Source organism: Myotis myotis, unplaced genomic scaffold, assembly GCF_014108235.1.
Source record: "Myotis myotis isolate mMyoMyo1 unplaced genomic scaffold, mMyoMyo1.p scaffold_m19_p_9, whole genome shotgun sequence".
NCBI lineage: Eukaryota > Metazoa > Chordata > Mammalia > Chiroptera > Vespertilionidae > Myotis > Myotis myotis.
This window is the reverse complement of record NW_023416401.1, coordinates 171,239-192,057: the sequence shown is the minus strand read 5'-3', so window position 1 is coordinate 192,057 and position 20,819 is coordinate 171,239. Positions and strand designations below refer to the sequence as shown.

The 20,819-nt window shown below is 55.5% G+C and overlaps 1 protein-coding gene across 2 annotated transcripts in view; it reads left to right on the top strand.

Moving 5' to 3' along the window:
• TMEM241 (transmembrane protein 241) overlaps positions 1-20,819 on the top strand; it is a 57,313-nt gene that overhangs the window by 16,310 nt on the left and 20,184 nt on the right. For both annotated transcript variants that reach the window (XM_036322831.1, XM_036322830.1), the window contains exons 6-13: positions 4,452-4,477; positions 7,315-7,366; positions 9,007-9,055; positions 9,759-9,804; positions 13,977-14,012; positions 15,751-15,785; positions 17,801-17,870; positions 19,567-19,660. In XM_036322831.1, the coding sequence (XP_036178724.1) occupies positions 4,452-4,477; positions 7,315-7,366; positions 9,007-9,055; positions 9,759-9,804; positions 13,977-14,012; positions 15,751-15,785; positions 17,801-17,870; positions 19,567-19,660 (408 nt within the window). The remainder of the gene's footprint in view (positions 1-4,451; positions 4,478-7,314; positions 7,367-9,006; positions 9,056-9,758; positions 9,805-13,976; positions 14,013-15,750; positions 15,786-17,800; positions 17,871-19,566; positions 19,661-20,819) is intronic.

The window sequence follows — 20,819 nt, the reverse complement described above, 5'->3', positions numbered from 1 at the left end:
CCCTTCCCCACCCTGGTCCTTCACTGCATAGTGTCTGTGTCCACGGTTAAGCATATCTATATATATAAAAGGCTAAGCAACTGTTTGACTGTCCGACTAGTTGCTATGATGTGCACTGACCACCAGGGGGCAGATGCTCAATGCAGGAGCTGCTGAGCTACAGTGACTTGGCAGTGGTGGTTCTTGGGTGACGCATCCCGGCACCAGAGAGTAGGGAGCCTGATTCTGGGTGCGTCACCCAAGAACCACCCTCTTGCAATCCGGGATCCCTCAGGGGATGTCAGAGAGCTGGAGATCCCCACAGGCCAGCCGAGGGACCCCTCCTGCCAGAGGAACCCCACTCACTCTGCAGACACCCTTCGAGCTGTGGTGCCACCCTAAGTGTGGCCGGCCAGGGAGGGACCATGGGAGGTTGGCTCCAGGGAGTGTCCAGCCTGTCTCGCCCAGTCCCGCCCTGCCGGCCACCTTCTAATGAATTTCCTTTCAATGTGCATGAATCCATGCACCCGGGCACTAGTCCTATAAAGGGTGTTCCAAAATTCACGCAAGATTTGAATTTTGCGTGAGCATTAACAACAACAACAATAAAAAATAAAAGCCTAATTTTACTTGGTTTATTGAATCAGATTCTAATATCTGTTGCCCTTTGATTTCAATCCCTTCAATTTAATAAGCATTACCAAGTACCAATTATGGCCTAGGAGCAGGGACAGTGAAGACCAATGAAGACCACATCTTTGCGTATGTGCCAGCAAAGCCGTGGAGGCCATTTACCTGATGTGCTATTCCATACACAACCCTATACTGTATATTTTATGAATCAATAAAAAATTTACAATTTTTAATTATAAACCTGTGTTTTCTATCAAAATTACTTCTTGCATGAATTTTGGGACACCCTTTATAATAAAAGCCCAGAGATTGAACAGTGGAATGACCAGAACGACCACTTGACCAGTCTCTATGATGCACACTGACCACCAGGGGGCAGATGCTAAACACAGGAGCTGCCCCCTGGTGGTCAGTGGGCTCCCATAGTGGGAGCACCACTCGCTCAGCTGACCAGGATGAGCGGCTGCTCCCACAGAGGACCGATCCCCGCAGGCCATGGCCCCACCAGTGCACGAATCCATGCACTGGGGCACTAGTATACGTATAAGTTCTTCAGTTAATCTCTCCCCACCCACCCTCCCCTGCTGGCCCTCTGAGATTCTGCACTCTGTTCCATGCTTCTATGTCTCTGGATCTGTTTTGTTCGTCAGTTTATTCCGTTCATTAGATTCCACATAGGAGTGAGGTCATGGATACTTGTCCTTCTCTGAATGGCTTATTTCACTTAGCACAATACTCTCCAGATCCCCCCTTGCTGTCTCAAAGGGTAAGAGAGCCTTCTTCTTTTACAGCTGCATAGTATTCCATGGTGTAGATACACCACAGCTTTTTTATCAACTGTGTTTATAAAACCAAAACTGAACAGGAAAGCCAGCACGCTGCTGTGCCCATGCACACCCCCCCGCCACCTCCACTCTTCTTGTCCTGGCCCTTGCCCACCACTGAGTCTATGCTGTCCACATCCTCCCGTCTCTCTCATCTCCCACCATTTCCTTCTTTCGCCCCCACCATTACCTGAAATTGCTCTGGCAGAAGCCCCTGATGGCTTCCTGTTTGCGACTCTGTTGGTCTTTCGCACCTTTCACCACCCTATACCCTTCTCTCGACTCTCGGCTCACATGATCTGCATTCCCCTCCCTGCTGGCCTCTTCCCAAGACACTGGCTCTTTCTTCATAGCCTCCCGTCCAGGGCCTCCCAGGGCTCTGTCTCGGGAGCCTAGGAGACCAGACACTTTCTGGACTCCACCCTGTGGCACCGCTGCCTTCAGTTCCCGGTGACTCCCACGTCCCCGTCTCCAGCCCAGCACTGCCTCTTCATCTCAGCCCTGGGGCCTGCTCGGTGTTTCCTGGGCAGCTGAGCTGCAGAGGGGTCCAAATGGTACTGGTGTGTTTCTCAGACTCGCTTCTCACTGGGCTCTCCCCACCCTGATCACTGTCTCTCCAGCCAGAACCAGCACGTGAGGGCTGTGGGCTGAAAGGGCTAAGGGGTGGTGGTGCGGGGGGGACAGGCCTGGCTGGTGGGCTGTGGCCGAGCAGGGTCATAAAGGGCCGGGCTGTGGCGCTAGGTTGTGTGTCCCAAGCCCTTCGACGTTGGGCAGCTGACCTAATTTCTTGAGGCCTCGGTGTCCTCACGTGTAGCCCATAACCCAGGACCCTAATGAACTCGGACGCAGTCAGGACTGGTAGAGCGCGAGGATAGCCACGGCCAGAGCGAGGAGCCCTGGAGGCAGTCCTCTAACCCAGCCATGCGAGGTTTGTGTGTGACGTTGGCAGTGACTTGGAGGTGTGGACTTACCCCTGGATGACACCTCCCACCCCGTGTTCCTGGAGCCCCGGGGGATGGAGCTCTGTAGTGACTTTCTGCTCATTTTTATGCTCCGTGTCTCAGGTCTGAGCTCCTTTAGTCTGAGGGGTTCAAAATAAAAAAGGTTGCCCAGCTGGCATGGCTCAGTGGTTGAGCATCAACCAATGAACCAGGAGGTCGAGGTTGGATTCCCCATCAGGGCACATGCCCAGGTTGCGGGCTCGATCCCTAGTAGGGGGCGTGTAGAAGGCCAGCGATCAATGATTCTCTATCATCATTGATGTTTCTATCTCTCCCTCTCCCTCTGAATCAATAAAAACATATTTTTTAAAAATAATAAAATAGCCCTAACTGGTTTGGCTCAGTGGATAGAGCGTCGATCTGCGGACTGAAAGGTCCCAGGTTCGATTCCGGTCAAGGGCATGTACCTTGGTTGTGGGCACGTCCCCAGTAGGGGGCGTGCACGAGGCAGCTGATCGATGTTTCTCTCTCATCGATGTTTCTGACTCTCTATCTCTCTTCCTTCCTCTCTGTAAAAAATCATAAAATATATTTTAAAAAATAATAAAATAAAAAAGTGTTCTCTCCTCTGTGGAATGGTGCGCTTGCTCAGGCATGGGCTGGTTTGCTGCCCTGTGACAAGCTTCCAACAGCTGGGTGAGCATGCTAGTCATAGTAGCGTCGGGGCCTCCCTCCTGTCTCTATCCCTCTGTCCCTACACGTCCATCAGTCCTTGAGATGTTGGTTATATTTAGCTCAGAATCTTTTAGGGACACATTTTCCCCGTCATGGGGACAATTATCCAGTTGTTCGGAGCAGGTCACCTGTGCCTGGGTCATCCTTTCTGTACTGAAGGGCTAGGTGTTGCCACCAGGGGGCAGTGGAGGCAAGGTTAGCCTGTGCCCTGTGCCCTGTATCCTGCTGAGGCAGGACCCACAGAGATGAGCGAGGGAAGTCTGTGCATTGAAACAGTGGGGGCTGGACTGTTTAGTGATGGGGAGACCTAGGGTCTCCTCATAGCAAACCAGGCGTCCTCTCGTCAGTGCTCTCTTTTAATCAGTGTGGTCATACTTCACCCTTAATCTGGGGTCAGAAAATTATAGTGAGGCCCAGCCAGCATGGCTCAGTGGTTGAGCATCGACCTATGAAACAGGAGATCAGGGCACAGGCCCGGGTTGCAGGCTCAACCCCCAGTGTGGGGCGTGCAGGAGGCAGCCCATCAATGGTTCTCCCTCATCATTGATGTTTCTATCTCTCTTCCCTTCTCTCTTCCTCTCTGAAATCAATAAAAATAAAATTTTTAAAAAGTATAGTTTGTCCTCAGCCAGCAGAATAACCCTCTGAAACGCTCAGGATTGACCTGTTCTCCTACTTGACCGTTTCCCCTGCAAGTAGAGAGCAGTCTGTGCTAGACTTTCTCCCCGAGTGCGAAGACGAACCCCCTAAGCCCACCACGAACAGGAGGTGACTGGGGAGCGTCCGCGTCAGGGTTCCTCCATTTCCCCGAGCTTTGAGGGCCGAGCTGAGATTCCTGCTCTTATTTTTCCTCCTCGGTCAGGGCGGAGTCCAATGTCCCTCCTTTGTTCTGTTTCTTAATTTACACATCATGCCAGAGAATTTATAGCCCCGCTGAGAGTCAGAGCTGGATTAATGGAAGGAAAATTAAAGAGAAGGCTGGACCGGGAGTTGGACACATGCTTCAATTCTTTATCACAGTTACACCGGCCTCTCCCTCCCGTGGTGCGTGGGGCAGGGAGGCTTGGCCCGCGTCTTGCTCTCTCACAGGGGACGTATTTGGACAGGGCTGGGGGTGGAGGGAGGACCGGGTGGCGGGTGGGAAGACTGCACCCACAGGGCGCTCTGCCGAGGCGACAGCCTGAGCTGAGCGCTGAGTCATCCTTCCTCTGTCCCAGCAGCGAGGCCTCAGCAACACTCAGTGCAGCTGCTGCTCGGCCCCCAGTGAACTTGGTCTTAACGTTTTCTTTTAAGGAAGAGGGTTTTTAAAGACTAATTATAAATCTCTATTTTCATGCAGAAAACGCCTCCTGCCAAGATCTGTAGGTAAGTTTAAAACACACACACACACACACACACACACACACACACAAACCTCTAAACTACAAGATTTAACCTGATTTTTAACTTTGATGATAAAACTGTTTGTTGAAGATTCATACTTGAGAGTTGACAGAGGAATTTGTTATAAATACTCATATATCCCTGTTTTGAGTCTTATTCTAAAATTTACTTCCTCTTTTTCTGGAATATTTTATTCCTAAGGCAAAAACAGCCACTGCTCGATTTCAGTCGTCGGTGCCCAAAACTTCACAGAGTTGTGCAATCCCGATGGAGAGTGAAAATGGAAAACATGGAATGACTTAAAAATTTAAAAATAGTGTTCACAGTTTATTGGGTTGAAAGCATTCCCAGTGGAGAGAGCACTGGCTTGCGAGTCAGGGATCTGCATTGTGATCCTGGGAGATGGCCAGGTGACAGCGGGCAGGTGTCATCGCCACCCCCTCCTCGTGCCTCAGTGTCCCCGGCAGGAGCTCAGGCAGGCGTGCGCTGGTTCTGACCCGGACGCCTGGTGCGCTTCCTGTCCCCCTGCAGGAGCTCCGTGCCGGGGCGAGAAACCCAGCCAGAGGCTGGTTGTTCCAGCATTTCTGGGCTTCCATTCAGTCTCTATTTTTCACTTTATTACAGGCTGCTACTTGGAAGAAAAAAAAAGAAACATCAGGACTCATCCCCTTGTTTAAGAGATTAGCACGTGCTGCCCTAGTGGGCGCGGTTCAGTGGATAGAGCGTCGGCTTGCAGACTGAAGGGTCCTGGGCTCGATTCTGGTCAAGGGCAAATGCCAGGGTTGCAGGCTCGGTCCCCAGTGGCTGACATGCAGGAGGCAGCCGATCAATGATTCTCTCTCATCATTGATGTTTCTATCTCTTCCTCTCCCTTCCTCTCTGAAATCATTAAAAAATATTTAAAAAAAAGAGATTAGCAGGTGCTAAATAGACATGAAAGCCCACCAATACTGAGGCAGTTAGGCATTGCCCAGGGCCGCGGTTGGTGGGAAACCAGGGCTGTCTCACCTCCCCTCAGCCTGGGGGGTCGTCAGCTTGAGGGGACCCTCATGCTCATGGCCTGAGGATGAGGAAGGGTCCTGCGTTCTGTAGAGCCTTCATCCGAAGGTAGACCCCAAACTCATTAGGAGCCTCCTCTCCTCCCACCTGAAACCTTCCCATTCCTGGGCAGCCCAGCAAACCCTCCCGACAGCGTCACTCCACCCAACCTGTTGCCTCTGAGCCTGGAGCAGTCTGTGCCTTGGAGTCCTCCGTGTGTGTGGATGGGTGGGTGGGGGGAACTGGGGGGCTGGAGAGGGGAGCCTTTCTGAGCCTCAGGATGTCCCATGTTGTCCTGACCTTCCAAGGTCGTATTGCCCCCACTCTGAGGGTCCCTCCATACCAGCCTCTGGGCCTTAGGCCCAGGGCCGGGGATCGAAGCTGCAACTGAGGTATGTGCCCTTGACCGGACTCGAACCTTTCAGTCCTGTGGCCAATGCTCTAACCCAGCCGTGGGCAAACTACGGCCCGCGGGCCGGATCCGGCCCGTTCGGCTGTTCTATCCGGCCCGTGGAGCCGAAAGAGCGGAGGGTTCTCTTGCTCTCCCCTCCGCTCCTTCACCAGCAGCGGTGTTAACATGTATTAGTTCACACAAACACTCCATCCATGCTTTTGTTCTGGCCTTCCGGTCCAGTTTAAGAACCTATTGTGGCCCTCGAGTCAAAAGTTTGCCCACCCCTGCTCTAACCACTGAGAAAACTGGCTAGGGCAATAGTTTTCAACCTGTACCTCCACCCAGGGCCTCCCACTCCAGCAGATCTCAGGCACCATAGCATCTCATCTGTAAATATCTGAGTATGGATAAGAGACTTTCCTCATAAAACCTTTTATTTGGGAAAGAGGTTTAAACCTACAGAAAACTTGCAAGACCGTTACAAGAAACTTGCTCACATATACCTTTTGCTTAGATTCACCCATTGAGAAAATACATATATACATACATATCACATAAATAAGAATGTGCATATACAATTATTCTTTAATTTTTTTCTGAGCCCTTTTAGAATAAGTTGCAGAGACCTCGTCCTTACCCCTGAATACTTTAACGTGTATCTCCTAAAAATAACACTCCTGTGTAAACTGCAATTAAACTTAGAAAATATGTATCTTGCACAATCCTGTTCTCTAATGTGGAGTCCATGTCCACACTTGGCCGTCTATCCCAATGTTGTCTTTCATGGTAATCTCTCCCCGAGATGTTGTGTCTGCATGCTCTTCAGTCTGGACGGTTCCTCTGCCTCCCGTGGTCTTTCACTGCCTTCGCAGTGTGTGTGTGTGTGTGTGTGTGTGTGTGTGTATGTGTGTGTGTGTGTGTGTGTGTGTTAAGTTTTTTTCTATTAAATTTTTTGGGGGACATTGGTCAACATGAACATATAGGTTTCAGTGTGGGTTTCTATTGACAGGATCTCTATGCACCTTGTGCCCAGCACCCAGTCAGATTTCCTGTCCCCACATGGTATTAGCCTTTGCATTTTTGAAGAGGGGAAGCCCAGTTTTGTGGATTGTCCCTAAATTTGAGTTTGTCTCAAGTGTTTGCTTATGATTCAGCTTTGATTTTGCAAATGTCCTGTCAACGCCCGTCTTTGGGGAGACGGCTGGTGGTCGGTGGGGCACACAGTTGAAAACTACAGAAGTCATGGGCTCTCTGAGAGTGGACAGGCCGGGCTCGGTCTCGCGGGACCGTGGCCTCCACCGAGCTCCATCCGTGTATCTCAGCCCCATGCTCTCGAGGATTCGCGGATGCTGGACCCTGATGCTGCTTGTCTTCCTTCTCTCCACAGTGCCCTCCTGCTCCTGGCTGCTGCGGGGAGCCTCCCCTTCAATGACGCCCAGGTAAGCTCAGTCAACGTGCTTTCCCTCCCCAGTTCTCTTACCATGAAGCCTGCGCATGGGGGCAGAATTCCCCAGTCCTCCCTTTGGGATCAGGATGAGCCTGGCGCGCGCACAGGCATTGAGTGCTTTCAGGCCGGGTACCTGCTGGCCAGGCCAACGCCTTCCCTCGGGGCCCCACCTTCTCCCCAGGCTGTGCAGTGGGGCCACTGAGCTCTGGCCTCTGGGTGCTGCGGTGGGTGCTGCGGTGGGTGCTGCGGTGGGCGCCGTCTGCCTCCGTAGGTTCTCGGAGAGCCTGCAGCCAGTGCCCGAGTTGCCCGAGCCTCGCACATTGGGGCGCAGCGGACTTCTCTCCCCAGGCCTCTTCTGCAGAGGGACTTTCACCTGCCCCCCTGTTTTTCTGTCTGAGGCTGAGGCCCAGCCGCACTCCAGGAGTCCTCTCGCTGCTGGGACTTTCTTTGCTCCCAGCACTTACCAAGGCTCCAGGAAGTGTCAGGCCCCGAGCCAGACTCTGGGCACAAAGATGTGTCCTCATTCAGACAGAAGGCGAGGTCTCGTCAGAGCAAAGGAGAGGAGAGCAGACGATTGAGAGGATTGACAGAGCAGCCAGGGCTCTTCCCGGGTGGGGTGGGACGTGTGAGCACCTGAGAGACCTAGGGACACGGAACGGGAAGCTAACGGTTCCGGGGCCTGCTGTGTGCCGGGCTCGGGGCCGATGCTCCCTGTGCCCTACTTAAACCCTCAAGCCCACAGGGATCACTGTGTCTCCATGTCGTAGCCAAAGACGAAGGCGGCCCATGTGGTCACCAGCAGACGATTGAGTGGGATTTTAGAGTTTAACCCAGATCTTTCCGATGCTAGAGCCAGGCCCTGCTTTCTGGACCTAGTCATGAAGAGGGAGGAGGATTGGCCAGGAGCAAGCGGGGTGGGCCCCGCCCTGGGGTGCCCTAAGCATGCTGGGACTCACTCCACTGAGCACCTACTGCGCACGTGGGTGCTTCTAGGCTGGTCACTGGCTCCTGGAATTTACGTTCAAGTGCAGGTGGCGACAGAGACAGGAATTAGTAAAACTGGGATGAGAAGCTCTGTGAAGACAGGGGAGGGGAGTAGGGCTGAGCCGGGGGAGCATTGGGGCCGGCGAGCAAGTTCCCTTTCTCTGTAGAGGGGCCATGGATGCGCTGGAGGGGGCCAGGGCTTGTCACGATGCCGGGTGCCCTGAGTTTGGAGTTCACCCTGAAGTGTCCCTGGAGCACTGCTGAGGGATTTGAGGCCCTAGGTGGTGACATCATCAGGCGGCCTTCTAGATGCAGGGGGCGGGGGGGGGGGTGCGGGGGTGCCGGGGGAGTGTAGGGGGGTGCGGGGGTGCCAGGGGGGTGCGGGGGTGCCAGGGGGGTGCGGGGGGGTGCAGAGGTGCCGGGGGGCGGGGGGGGGCAGTGGTGGTGGAGGGGGGAGGGGGAGAGGGCTGGAGGTAGGGAGCATGCTGGGAGGAGTGGCAGGCACCTGGTGAGACCCTGACTCCAGGCCCCACAGTCCCATCTGGTGCCCGTGCCTGGCACTGTGCGCTGACATTTAGGGTATCTGATTGCCAGACTGGCCTGTTCGTGGGAACCTGTAGCCATATTTCTTCAAATCCTGTCTTTCAGTTTGATCCAGATGGGTACTTCTGGGCTGTAATTCACTTACTCAGTGTAGGTAAGTCTTAAAAGAACGCTTACTATGATAATTAAGGGTTATTATTTAGATCTTACTGTGAATCTACTTTTTAGTGACTTTGGACAACAGGAAGATTAAATACAGTGTCGAGGTTAAAATAAATGGACATTCTCTGGTTTGATTGTCCTGTTTGGGAGGTTTCCTCAAACTATTTCCAATACAGTCTCTCTTTGGGGCCAAACACAAACTCACCACAGCACGGCTCTGCTTGCTCGGGCCCGCCATGGGGGGCTGGTCGGTCTTCCCTAAACACGGTGGGAAGAGACCCAGAAGTTTGTGCCAATGACACCCCATCAATATACAAAAAGTAACTGGGTGAAATAGAAGGACCACCTGACTGTGTTCAAGTCACACGTTCAGTGCTCTTGTCTGTGGTCCTGGGGCACCGTGCCCCGAGGTACCCACTGTCAGACACCCAGTGTTTCTCCTGCCCATCACTCGACAGCTTCCTGTTAACCACACCGTGACCACCAGCCTCCCCCAGCACCTCTGTGCTGAAGGCATCACCATCGGATTATCCACTTCCACCTCAAACCCTCCTGGAGTGTGGCCGCCCTGTGGGCGTGGGGGACCCTCCAGGAGAGAGGGCCTCCGTCTTCCTATGGATGAGCTGCTTCCCTGGCGGTGCAGGCAGCCCCTTCCCCAGAATGTCCTGTGCCAGTAACACGTTGCTTCCTTTCAGGGGCCTATAAGATTCTCCAGAAGTCCCTGAAACCCAGTGCGTTAAGGTGAGCGTTCAGAGTGGTGTGTTATGGTTTGGTTAAGGAGCAGGGTGAGACCCAGGAGCCAGGGCTGCCAGGTGCAGTGGGCAGCAGGCTCAGCAAGAGCCCTCCTTTTGTCTCTGAGCCGCTCTAGACAGGTGCCCAGGGCCTCCCACGGGCCAGTGTTAGCGACAGGCAGAGAGGGAAAGTCTGCCCGCCTCCTTCAGGGGTTACTAGTTCTTCCTTGGCTCAGGGCTGTTTTTCCTAATCCCCAGCCCTCCCCAGCCTGACTTGGGTTAGGCCCCGAGTCCCTGTGCTGGGGAGAGTGAGGCCCTCGCTGTGGGCAGTGGGCGAATGTGAAGGAAGGGAACCCAGGCCAGGGCTGGGCTGGCCTGTGAGGTCAGAACCCCAACCAGCCATCTGGCTCTGGGTCCTAGGCCCTCCTAAGGCCAAGAGGGAAGAGGTGCGGAGGGAGTGGCTCCTGGGAGCAGGTTACACCTGAGAACGTGTGACTCTGGGTCCTGTAGCACCCGTTGTTCTTTTAATAAAGTGTTTTTTGCTGCAAAAAGCCAGTCAAGTTGCCAGATAAAATATAGGGTACTCAGTGAAATTTGAATTTCAGATAAGCAGTGAGTAATTTTTTTTTAGTGTAAGTATGTACCATACAATAATTAGAGCATGTTATAATGAAACATTGTTCTTTATTTGAAATTCTGGTTTCTTTGAGTGTCCTATATTTTTATTTGTCAAATATAGTAACCCTAGGAGCTGGGCCCCTGATCTGAGCTAGTTGACACTCGTTTAAAGTGGCCGATGAACCCATCTCTCTCTCTCTCTCTCTCTATATATATATATGTACATATATCCTATCTAATAAAAGAGAAACATGGTAATTAGCGTACGACCGCTACCCTTCCCATTGGCTAATCAGGGAAATATGCAAATTAACTGCTAGCCAAGATGGCGGCCGGCAGCCAGGCAGCTTAAAGTGAACATGAGGCTTGCTTGCTTCAGTGACGGAGGACTCCAATGTTCCCTGCCTGCTGCTGCAGGCCTCTGAGCTGCAACTCTAAGTAATTATGTTACAAATATAGAAGCTAAACAAAACCCCAGAAACCTGCTTTAGTCCTTCGGGCTCCAGCCAGCAGGATCGCAACATTGTTTCAAATACAAAAGGTAAACAAAGGCCAGAAACCTGCTTTCAGCAGCGAAGGCCTAAGAGCTGGAGCCAAGCCTCAAAGTTAAAGCTGGCCCAGAATAAAAAAAAGCAAAAAAGGAGCGGTTGGGAGCTTCAGTCACCCATCAGGCTGAAAACAGCCCTCAGCCCCTCACCCAGACTGGCCAGGCACCCGAGTGGGGACCCCCACTCTGAAGGGTGTGTGACCAGCTGCAAACAGCCATCATCCCCTCACCCAGGCTGGCCAGGCACCCCAGTGGGGAACCCCCACCCTGATCCAGGACACCCTTCAGGGCAAACCAGCTGGCCCCCACCCATGCACCAGGCCTCTAGTCTATATAGTAAAAGGGTAATATGCCTCCCAGCACTGGGATCAGTAGAGCCGAGAGGCCTCCTGGCACTGGGATCAGTGTGACAGGGGGCAGAGCCCAAACCCCCTGATCACCCTGCGGCTCTGTGTGTGACAGGGGGCAGTGCCCCAACTCCCCTATCGGCCCTACTCTGTGAGTGACACGGGGGAGCTCCTCAACCCCCTGATGGGCCCTGCTCTGTGAGTGACAGGGTACGGAGCCCCAACCCCCTGATTGGCCCTGCTCCGTGGGTGACGGGGTGGCGCCGCAACCTCCCCGTCGACCCTGCCTTGAGTGTGACAGGGGGCGGTGCCCCAACCCCCGAATCGGCCCTACCCTGAGCATGACTGAGGGTGGCATCGCAACCTCCCAATCTGCCATGCTCTGTGCATGACAGGGGGCAGCGCCACAACTCCCCAATTGGCCCTGCTCTGAGCCCGACCAGGGGCTGCACCTAGGGATTGGGCCTGCCCTCTGCCACCCGGGAGCAGACCTAAGCCAGCAGGTCGTTATCCCCGAGGGGTCCCAGACTGCGAGAGGGCACAGGCCGGACTGAGGGACCCCTCCTCCCCCGCAAGTGCACAAATTTTTGTGCACCGGGCCTCTAGTGTGTGTGTGTATATATATATGTATACTAGAGGACTAGAGGCCTGGTGCATGAAAATTCATGCATTGGAGGGAAGGGGGGGTGTCCCTCAGCCCAGCCTGCCCCCTCTCACAGTCTGGGAACCCTCAGGGGCAGCAGGCGACCTGTTGATCTGGGGAAGGCGACGCCCCATCACACCTCTGCTGCTGCCACTGCTGGCAGCGCAAGCCTCGGCTGGCCCTGGTTACCTGAGCCTCGGACAGCCCTGGGCGGCTGGGGGGCTGAGGGGACTGGGGGACTCTGGAGGCAGGTGTGCAGAGCAGCCGGGCCCGACCTTGCCCCATGCCTGCTGTCCCAGCGGGACTGAGGGGACTGGGCGCCGCCATCTTTGAGGGCAGGGCAGTCAATTAGCATATTCCCTCCTTATTGGCTGTGGGCGCCGCCATCTTTGAGGGAGTGGCAGTCAATTAGCATGTTCATTCCTTATTGGCTGCGGGCACTGCCATCTTTGACGGTGTAGCAGTCAACTAGCATATTCCCTCCTTATTGGCTGCGGGCACTGCCATCTTTGAGGGTGTGGCAGTCAATTAGCATATTCCCTCCTTATTGGCTGTGGGTGCCGCCATCTTTGAGGACATGACAGTCAATTAGCATAATCCCTCCTTATTGGCTGTGGGTGCCGCCATCTTTGAGGACGACAGTCAATTAGCATATTCCCTCCTTATTGGCTGTGGGTGCCGCCATCTTTGAGGACATGACAGTCAATTAGCATATTCCCTCCTTATTGGCTGTGGGTGCCGCCATCTTTGAGGACATGACAGTCAATTAGCATATTCCCTCCTTATTGGCTGTGGGCGCCGCCATCTTTGAGGGAGTGGCAGTCAATTAGCATGTTCATTCCTTATTGGCTGCGGGCACTGCCATCTTTGAGGGTGTGGCAGTCAATTAGCATAATCCCTCCTTATTGGCTGTGGATGTCACCATCTTTGCAATGGTGTGAGGGTCAATTAGCATATTCACTCTTTATTAGATAGGATATTACAATCATAATATGCTAATTAGACCGGACAGCTGAACGACCTTCCGGACGTCATTTCGGACATCCTTTCAGATGAAGTCACCATGGCAGGGGCCGAGGCAGAGGTGGTTGGGCGATGAGGCAGGCAGATGAGCAGTTAGGGGTGATCAAGCAGGCAGGTAGAGTGGTTAGGGGCGATCAGGCAGGCAGGTGAGTGGTTAGGAGCCAGTGGTCCTGAATTGTGACAGGGATGTCTGACTGCCGTTTTAGGCCTGATCCCTGCGGGATCAGCAGTTGGACATCCCCCAAGGGGTCCTGGATTGTGAGAGGGTGCAGGCCGGGCTGAGGGCCCCCCCCCCTTTGCACAAATTTCGTGCACCGGGCCTCTAGTATATATATAAAAGTCTAAATGACTGTTACAATGGAACGACCGGTCGCTATGATGCACATTGACCACCAGGGGGCAGATGCTCAATTCAGGAGCAGCCCCCGGCCGGCAGGCCCCTATCACCCGATTAGGGCTGGGTCCTGGGCTGGGCGGGGACACAGGGGTGGGTGGTGGCAGATGCAGCCCTTTTCCCAGAGGGGCTGAGGGTCGGCTCCCTCGTTGGGGCTGGTGGCCAACCTCCCAGGTTCCTCCCCCTGGACGGCAGGCCCCAACCACCCGATCAGGGTCAGGCCCCGGGCTGGGACAGGGAACCGGGGTGGGTGGCGGCGGATGCGGGCAGTGAGGGGAGGAGGAAGAGGGGAAGCAGGGAGGTGGGAAACCTGATCAGCCCTGATTGCCAACCAGGCCTAGGAACCCCCACTCGTGCATGGATTTCATGCACCAAGCCTCTAGTGAGAAATAATCAGCCAAGTGAGTGTGTGTGACCAGACTAGGAAATGTGTTTTTTAAATGAGCCAGGATTTAGTTTTGAGTATGAAGTACTCTTCAGACCATTTATTGATAATTTATAAATGTAGTCACTTATGCATGGATATAATGTATTAACACAGGATAGCGACTACTTTGTATATGTAAAACACTTCTATGATTTTATGTCTTGTCTTTTTCTTATTCCTTAGTGACATCGACCAGCAGTACCTAAACTATATATTCAGGTAAAATATAATTTACATTTTCAAAGAATAACTCGTGTATTTCTAGAGCTTATTTCCCAATAATGTGACTTGGGAGTTCTGAGCCAACATGCCCCCACGGAGGCGAGCTAAGTGTCTGTGAGGGACCAATCAGGACACCAACCAGCAGCCCTGCCTAGACCAGGTGGGAGGGAACCTGGACCAGGTGGGAGGGAACCTGGACCAGGTTGGGGGGGCCTCTGTCCTGCCTACAATTCAGAGGCTCAGTCTCTCCCAGGAGTGTGGAGTCTGTACGGCTAAGGGGACAATTTCCCTAGAGCCCACAGCCTCCCTCTAGCCTGGGCCCTGGACTTCCCTCCCCAAGTGGTCCTGACCTTGATCCCAGGGCCTCCCTGGTCTGTCTTCCCAACTCACTCCCAGACCCAGTGGTGCCCGAGAGAAGGCTGTCAGTGGAAGGTGGTGGGTGGACTTGCAGGCTGAGGTGTCCACATGCAGTATGTGAGGTCCTCGGGGTGCAGAACGCAGCCTAAGGTGGAAGGGGCAATGGAGCCAGGAGCCAGGGCTGGGGCCAGGTCTCCCCATGGTGCCACCTCTGGCAGGGAGCTCCTGGGACTCCGAGATTCTAACTTTTAATCTGGCCCAGGTTGTTTTGAGGCTATAATCTCTGTTTATACCCCCCTCCTTGTTTTGCAGATGAAATTGTGTGAGTGTGCATGCATGTGTGTGTGTGTACGCATGTCTGTGTGTTTATGCGCATGTATGTGTGTGTGTGCATGTGCATGTGTGTGGTGTGTGTCCGTGTGAAAGGGGTGTGCACAGCTGTTCTCTCTGGGGTGTGACTTGTGAAACAGAAACAATGGGTTGGAGCTCAGCCTGTGGAGATGACCGTTTCTCCTATTTCTCCATTGCATTTCCCATGGGTGTAGGAACGTCTTCTCTGTTGTTTGCTGTGTCCCCAGATTAGAGCAGCACCTGGCACTTCCTAGGCACTCAGTAACGATTGCTGAGTGAATGGATTTAAAAGGTCTGCTGGTATCTGGCCTGATTGGTCTTGGGTAAAAAGTCTTATTTCTGACCTCTGACTGGACCCGCTGCCTGGGTGGCTGGAATGCAGAAGGACAGTACAGAGGTGGGCTCAGGCCCGGGAGGCGCTGTCCACGGCCCGGGAGGCGGGAGAAGCTCCCAGAGAGGAAGGTGGGAGGGTGCCAGGAAGAATATGGCCTCCTCCTCCTTTTCCTCCTCCTCCTCTTCCTCCTTTGGCATCGATTGCAAACCAGTCCAGGTAGTTTTCAGGCACATGGTGGATGGGATGGGTCATTTTGTGGGCTGGCTTCTTGAACATTGAACTTCCCTGCTATGCAGTTAATTTTGTGGCAAAAATAGACTGAGCTCACGGTCCACAGCTACGGGTTAGCACGCAGCCCACTGGAATTTAGGGGCTGCTTCATGTGGCCGACACGGCTCTCTGTGGCGGAGGTGGGTGTGGACAGTTAGCGGCACGGCTGGCCCTCGGTGGTGGGGCATGGACGCTCAACCCCCGGCCCAGCCTGCAGCACTTCAGGTGGGAGGGAACCTGGACCAGGTGGGAGGGCCCCTGTCCTGCCTGCAGTTCAGAGGCCTCACTGTCACCGAGGAGCTGGACTTGGAGGGAGCCCGCCCGTGAGGTCGCCCGCCCGGTCCACAGCTTCCGAGTGGAAGGGGGAGCGGGGAAGGGGTGCTGTGCGCCATGCGAGCTCCTTCCCTCGTGTTTCCTTTTCAGCGTGGCGCTCCTGGCAGCCGCAGCACACCCCACAGGTAAGCTCACCCTGCGTGTGCTGTACGGTGTCTGTTCAGTCCGCAGGGTCTGACCCGGCTGTGTCTCTGAGGACGTGTTGGCGGGAATGGGGCTGCCTTCCAGGGGGTCACGCCCAGGGTTAGAAATGGCCCAGAACCTTCCGGAGTCATCGCCCACACACTCACTCTCACCCCTCCTTTAGTTAAACACTCACATGTGATAAATGGAACAAAACAATCCACTTGATAAAACACACACAGCCCCCAGAGAGAGGGAATTCAGAACGTTTCTTCAAGTCCAGACAGCACCCATTGGAAACTTTGGGTCTGGAAGGGCCGCAGGCCTTGGTCCTGTGTCCTGAAGGTCCCGATGAATGCGTGCCATGACGAGGAACTGCTGTCCGTGCGGCCCACACACTCCTGTGCTACTAATACTCGGCACACCCTGCCCCCCTCCATCCCCCTCCACCCCAGTCCCCCTCCATCTCCCCAACCTCCCACACCCCCTCCACCCCCTCCACCACCACACCCCCTCCATCTCCCCAACCTTCCACACCCCTTCCACCCCCCTCCACTACCACACCCCCTCCATCTCCCAACCTCCCACACCCCTTCCACCACCTCCACCACCAAACCCCCTCCATCTCCCAACCTCCCACCCCCCTCCACCCCCTCCACCACCACACCCCCTCCATCTCCCCAACCTCCAACACCCCCTCCACCCCCTCCACCACCACACCCCCTCCATCTCCCCAACCTCCCACACCCCCTCCACCTCCCTCCACCACCACACCCCCTCCATCTCCCAACCTCCCACACACCCTCCATCTCCCTCCACCACCACACCCCCTCCATCTCCCCAACCTCCCACACCCCCTCCATCTCCCTCCACCACCACACCCCCTCCATCTCCCCAACCTCCCACACCCCCTCCACCCCCCTCCACCACCATACCCCCTCCATCTCCCCAACCTCCCACACCCCCTCCACCCCCTCCACCACCACACCCCCTCCATCTCCCCAACTTCCCACACCCCCTCCATCTCCCTCCACCACCACACCCCCTCCATCTCCCCAACCTCCCACACCCCCTCCACCCCCTCCACCACCACACCCCCTCCATCTCCCCAACCTCCCACACCCCCTCCACCCCCACCACCACACCCCCTCCATCTCCCCAACCTCCCACACCCCCAGCTCCAGGGCTTCAGAACCAGGAGGCGGCAGAGCAGGGCTTGAAGGCCCGGCCCCTCCCGCGCTCCGAGACTCCCAGCTTGGAAGGATGAGCGTCAATGCTCAATTCCTTTCCTCGGGACGTTTTTGGAAGACTTGCTGCTTTTTAAATCTCTTGACTTCTTGTTTATGACCAAGTTCAAATTCCAGAGAGGGAAGCAGCCAGTATGTGTGATTATTTCCTCTCGCACCAAGTGGGACTAAAAGAATGAGCTGACTTCACGCGAAATACATGTGCCCTTTGGACCAGCACCTAAAATGAGCGTCCACGGCCGGCCTGGCCCTGCGCCGGTGCCGTCATTAAACACGACAAGGGAAGAGGATGTCAGGCGGCTCTCAGTCTGGTCTTAGGTCTGAGGCGGAAGAGAACAGTCTTGAAAAGAGGATTATTTTTGTGCCCCCTCTGCCACGAGCGGGCAGGGTGCTGCTGGGGAAAGGGAGGATCCAGGGTTGCAGGGAGGGGTTCCCGCTGTGGCTCCCAGCTCGAGTGGTGCTGTCTTGGGCAAATCTCTTAACTTCTCTGAGCTCCAGGCAAAGGGGGTTACGTTACATCGTCAGGGCCCTGAGAAAGGTGATGTGTACAGCTTCAGCAGGGGTCCTGCCAGGGCCGACTCCCTCAGCGGGCATCCTTACTATCAGACTGTTATTGTAAGAAAGGGCCATAACAGGAGCCCTGGGGAAGCTGGTGTGAACTCAGTGCGGGGCAGCTCCTCGCTCAGGGGCTGGGCGGAGGCCCTGGCCGTGCATTGCTGGGACCATGGGCACAGGCGCTGGCCACCGTCTCACCCTCGCTGTGCCCGCAGGTGACCTCCTCCGTGCCCTGGACTTCCCCTTCTTGTATTTCTACAGATTCCACGGCAGCTGCTGCGCCAGGTAATCTGACCTCACGAAATCCTCGCTGTTCATTCCTGTTTCTGTTTTGTGCTCCCAGCTGTGTCTTCGCTTCGGCGAAGCCCAAGGTCACTGGCGGTTACCCATCGCGTGGCCGGGCGGTGGCGGGGGCAGGCTGGGTGCTCTGAACACCCTCGGGTGCGCAGAGCTGGCCTGGGCCTTCGAGGACCCCTGTCCTGCGGAAGTGTTCAGGCTCCAGCAGTGGTTTCCAAACTTGCCCAAGAGCTGGGATTTCCCGACTTTTTGTTCTCTCCACAAACAATTCTTTCAACGTTAGTCTGAGCTAGTTGAGTTCAAGGGAAGATTGGGGTCCACAGTCCTACCCTCTCCACTTCCACCTTGGCTCCCTGTTGCTCCTGAAGGGCAGCCTCCAAAAAAGACCCCACAAAACACCTCCACTGAACCCCAAGGTTATGAGACAGATTGTGGGAACCATTGAGCAGGAGCTGGGTCAGTGGTCAGGCCCCTCCCCGGGCCCGACTTTGCTGCACTGGAGGCGCAGGTCTCTGGGGCAGGCTCCCCGCGTGCCCTGGGCTGTGGTGGAAAAGCCGACTCTGGTGAGGCCCAGCCCGTGCTCCCTGAGGGTGTCTTGGCCCTGGGAATAGTAGCCTGCAGGGCTGTGTGTACTGGAGAGGGAATCTGATGCCTGCGCCTGTGCCTGGCCCGTAAATGATGGCCATCGTTGTTCCTGCTGCGGCCGCCTGTGCCTGCAGAGCGTGAGCCAGTGCTCCAGAAAGTCCCGGCCAAGGCCAGGCCCCGCCCTCCCAGAGCTCACAGTCAGGCCAGAGCCACCACCAGCACCTGCCACACAGTCAGAGGGGGGCCCTGGGGGTGCCAATGGCCCAACTCCCAGACCTGCCCGTAGTTTGGGGCACAGCTGCAGGTGTGTCTCTTGCTTTTCGAGCCGCACTCAGCCCTCACTGCGCTTATTTGCTGAGTCGGCCTCCGTCATGGCGTCCCTGCCATACTCCCTTCCCCAGCCCCCAGCCCCTAAATATTAGGAGGAGCCATCATTCTGCTTGGAGTTCCCTTTGCTTTGCACTTGGCCACATGGTGACCTTGAAGATGGTTCTCGTGCAGGCCACTGCTTCCCTGACCACGGCTGTGCCAGTGCCGTGCGGCCCCCGAGATGCTGCCCACCTTCGGCCCCCAGGGTGGGGGCGCGTGCAGGTCACCCCTGGGGTAGGCTCGTTCCTAGAACGCCACTGCTGTGTGGTGACTTCGCTTGAGAACATGTCATGGGAGCCAGCCCTCCCCTTTCAGGTCTTACCTCGAACCCAGACCCTCTGCCCTCAGGTGGTGCTTTCCCTTGGGAATCTGTCCCTGGCCTGTGTTCTGCTGGGAGAAATGGAAGCTGCTTGGCAAGCACCAGGCTCCAGCATAACGGGGGAGTGTGGGGGGGGCGGGTGGTGCTGCCCCCCTTTCTTTCGGTCATGATGTAACAGACCTCCCACATTTCCGTGCCCCCTCCCCACCTCTGGTAAATGCTGTCTTCAAAGCTCCTGAGGAAAGTAGAGCTTCCTGGGTTTTAACTTGTCGTTTTTAAATCCAGAGATCACTGGAAGCAGGTGCACTAGGTGTGTGACAATTAGAAAGTGGCTGGTGAAGTGTAACAGGAAATAGTTCCCTGTTGGCTCCGAGAAGACAATCCTCACTCACAGGTGGCTTCTCCTTCCAGTGGCCTTTTGGGGTTCCTCGTCACGCTCAGCGCCGTGAAGTTGAAGAGCCTAGTGGCCCCCGGGCAGTGTGCGGCCTGGCTGCTCCTGGCTCAGGTAAGAGACGAGGGTGGAGTGGTCTTGGGCTGGACCAGAGCTGGCAGAGCTGGCACTGTCAGCGGTGTCTCCACGGAGTCCCTTCTGGGCGCCGGCCCTCGCCTGGTCCCCACTCGGGTCCATGTCTGCACTTCCTCCTCGTGCTCCTGGCAGGGGCACTGGGGACCCCCTCGCTCTCCTGACCCTGGTTTCCATCTGAACATGGGAGGTTTTATAAACAAACAGCTTCTCCTAAGAGCCTGGCCTCTGGGTGCACGGGGCGTTCTGACCCCTTCCTGGGCCGTGAGTGTCCAGAGCCCAAGTGACCAGGAGTCTCACATCAGAGGCGGCAGAGGAAGGCAGTGGGCCCAGACCAGGCACTGGATGACGACGGAAAAGGGTGACTTAGGGTAGGACCGCCCACAGGCACCTGACTGGCCGGCTCTGCGTGAGCAGGGAGCTGGGAGAGAGGAGACAGCTGGGGGAGCAGGAGCAGCTGTGGGACCAGGACCCTCGGAGATCCTGGGGGCCGTCCTCCTGGTGGAGCATTTGGTTCAGTCATGTCGCCCACAGGGGCTGCCTGCAAGGAGTGGCTGTTGTTAGTGAACTTGATGGAGAAATAACCACTGAAACAGGTGCCTTTATCATCTTTATGTTGATTGGTCGCCCCCCCACCCCCCTCCCCGAAAACAAAGGCATGTCTTTGAAATGAGACTTCACAGCAGCCTCTTCACCTGTGTGGTCTCCTGAGGGAGAGCATGACTAATTCTGACCCCACAGACGGGAAGCGTGGCTGAGATGTGACTTCCCGCAACGGGGGAGCATGTGGACACAGCCTTCCCATGTCAGCTAGAAAGCCAGAGCGAGGCAGACGGACCACAGGACGCGGCACAGGAGAGGCTTTGTCCCTGAGAGCGACGGCTCTGGGGCGGGCAGCGCTGGTGGCGTCTTCTCGCCTGAGGCTGCTCCCGTGCCTTCCTCCCCAGCTCTGTCCGTGTGATAGTGGAACCAGAGCAGGCGGCTGCGAAAACCAGCGGCCTTGTTGGTGCTTCCAGACTATTCCATGCACAGTATTTTCAGTTAAATGGCCGTGTCAGGGTAAATGAGCAAGAAGAGCCAGTGGCCCTACGGTCCTGAGCTCACAGCCCTCTGTGGTACAAGCGGTGGACAGTGGTCTACG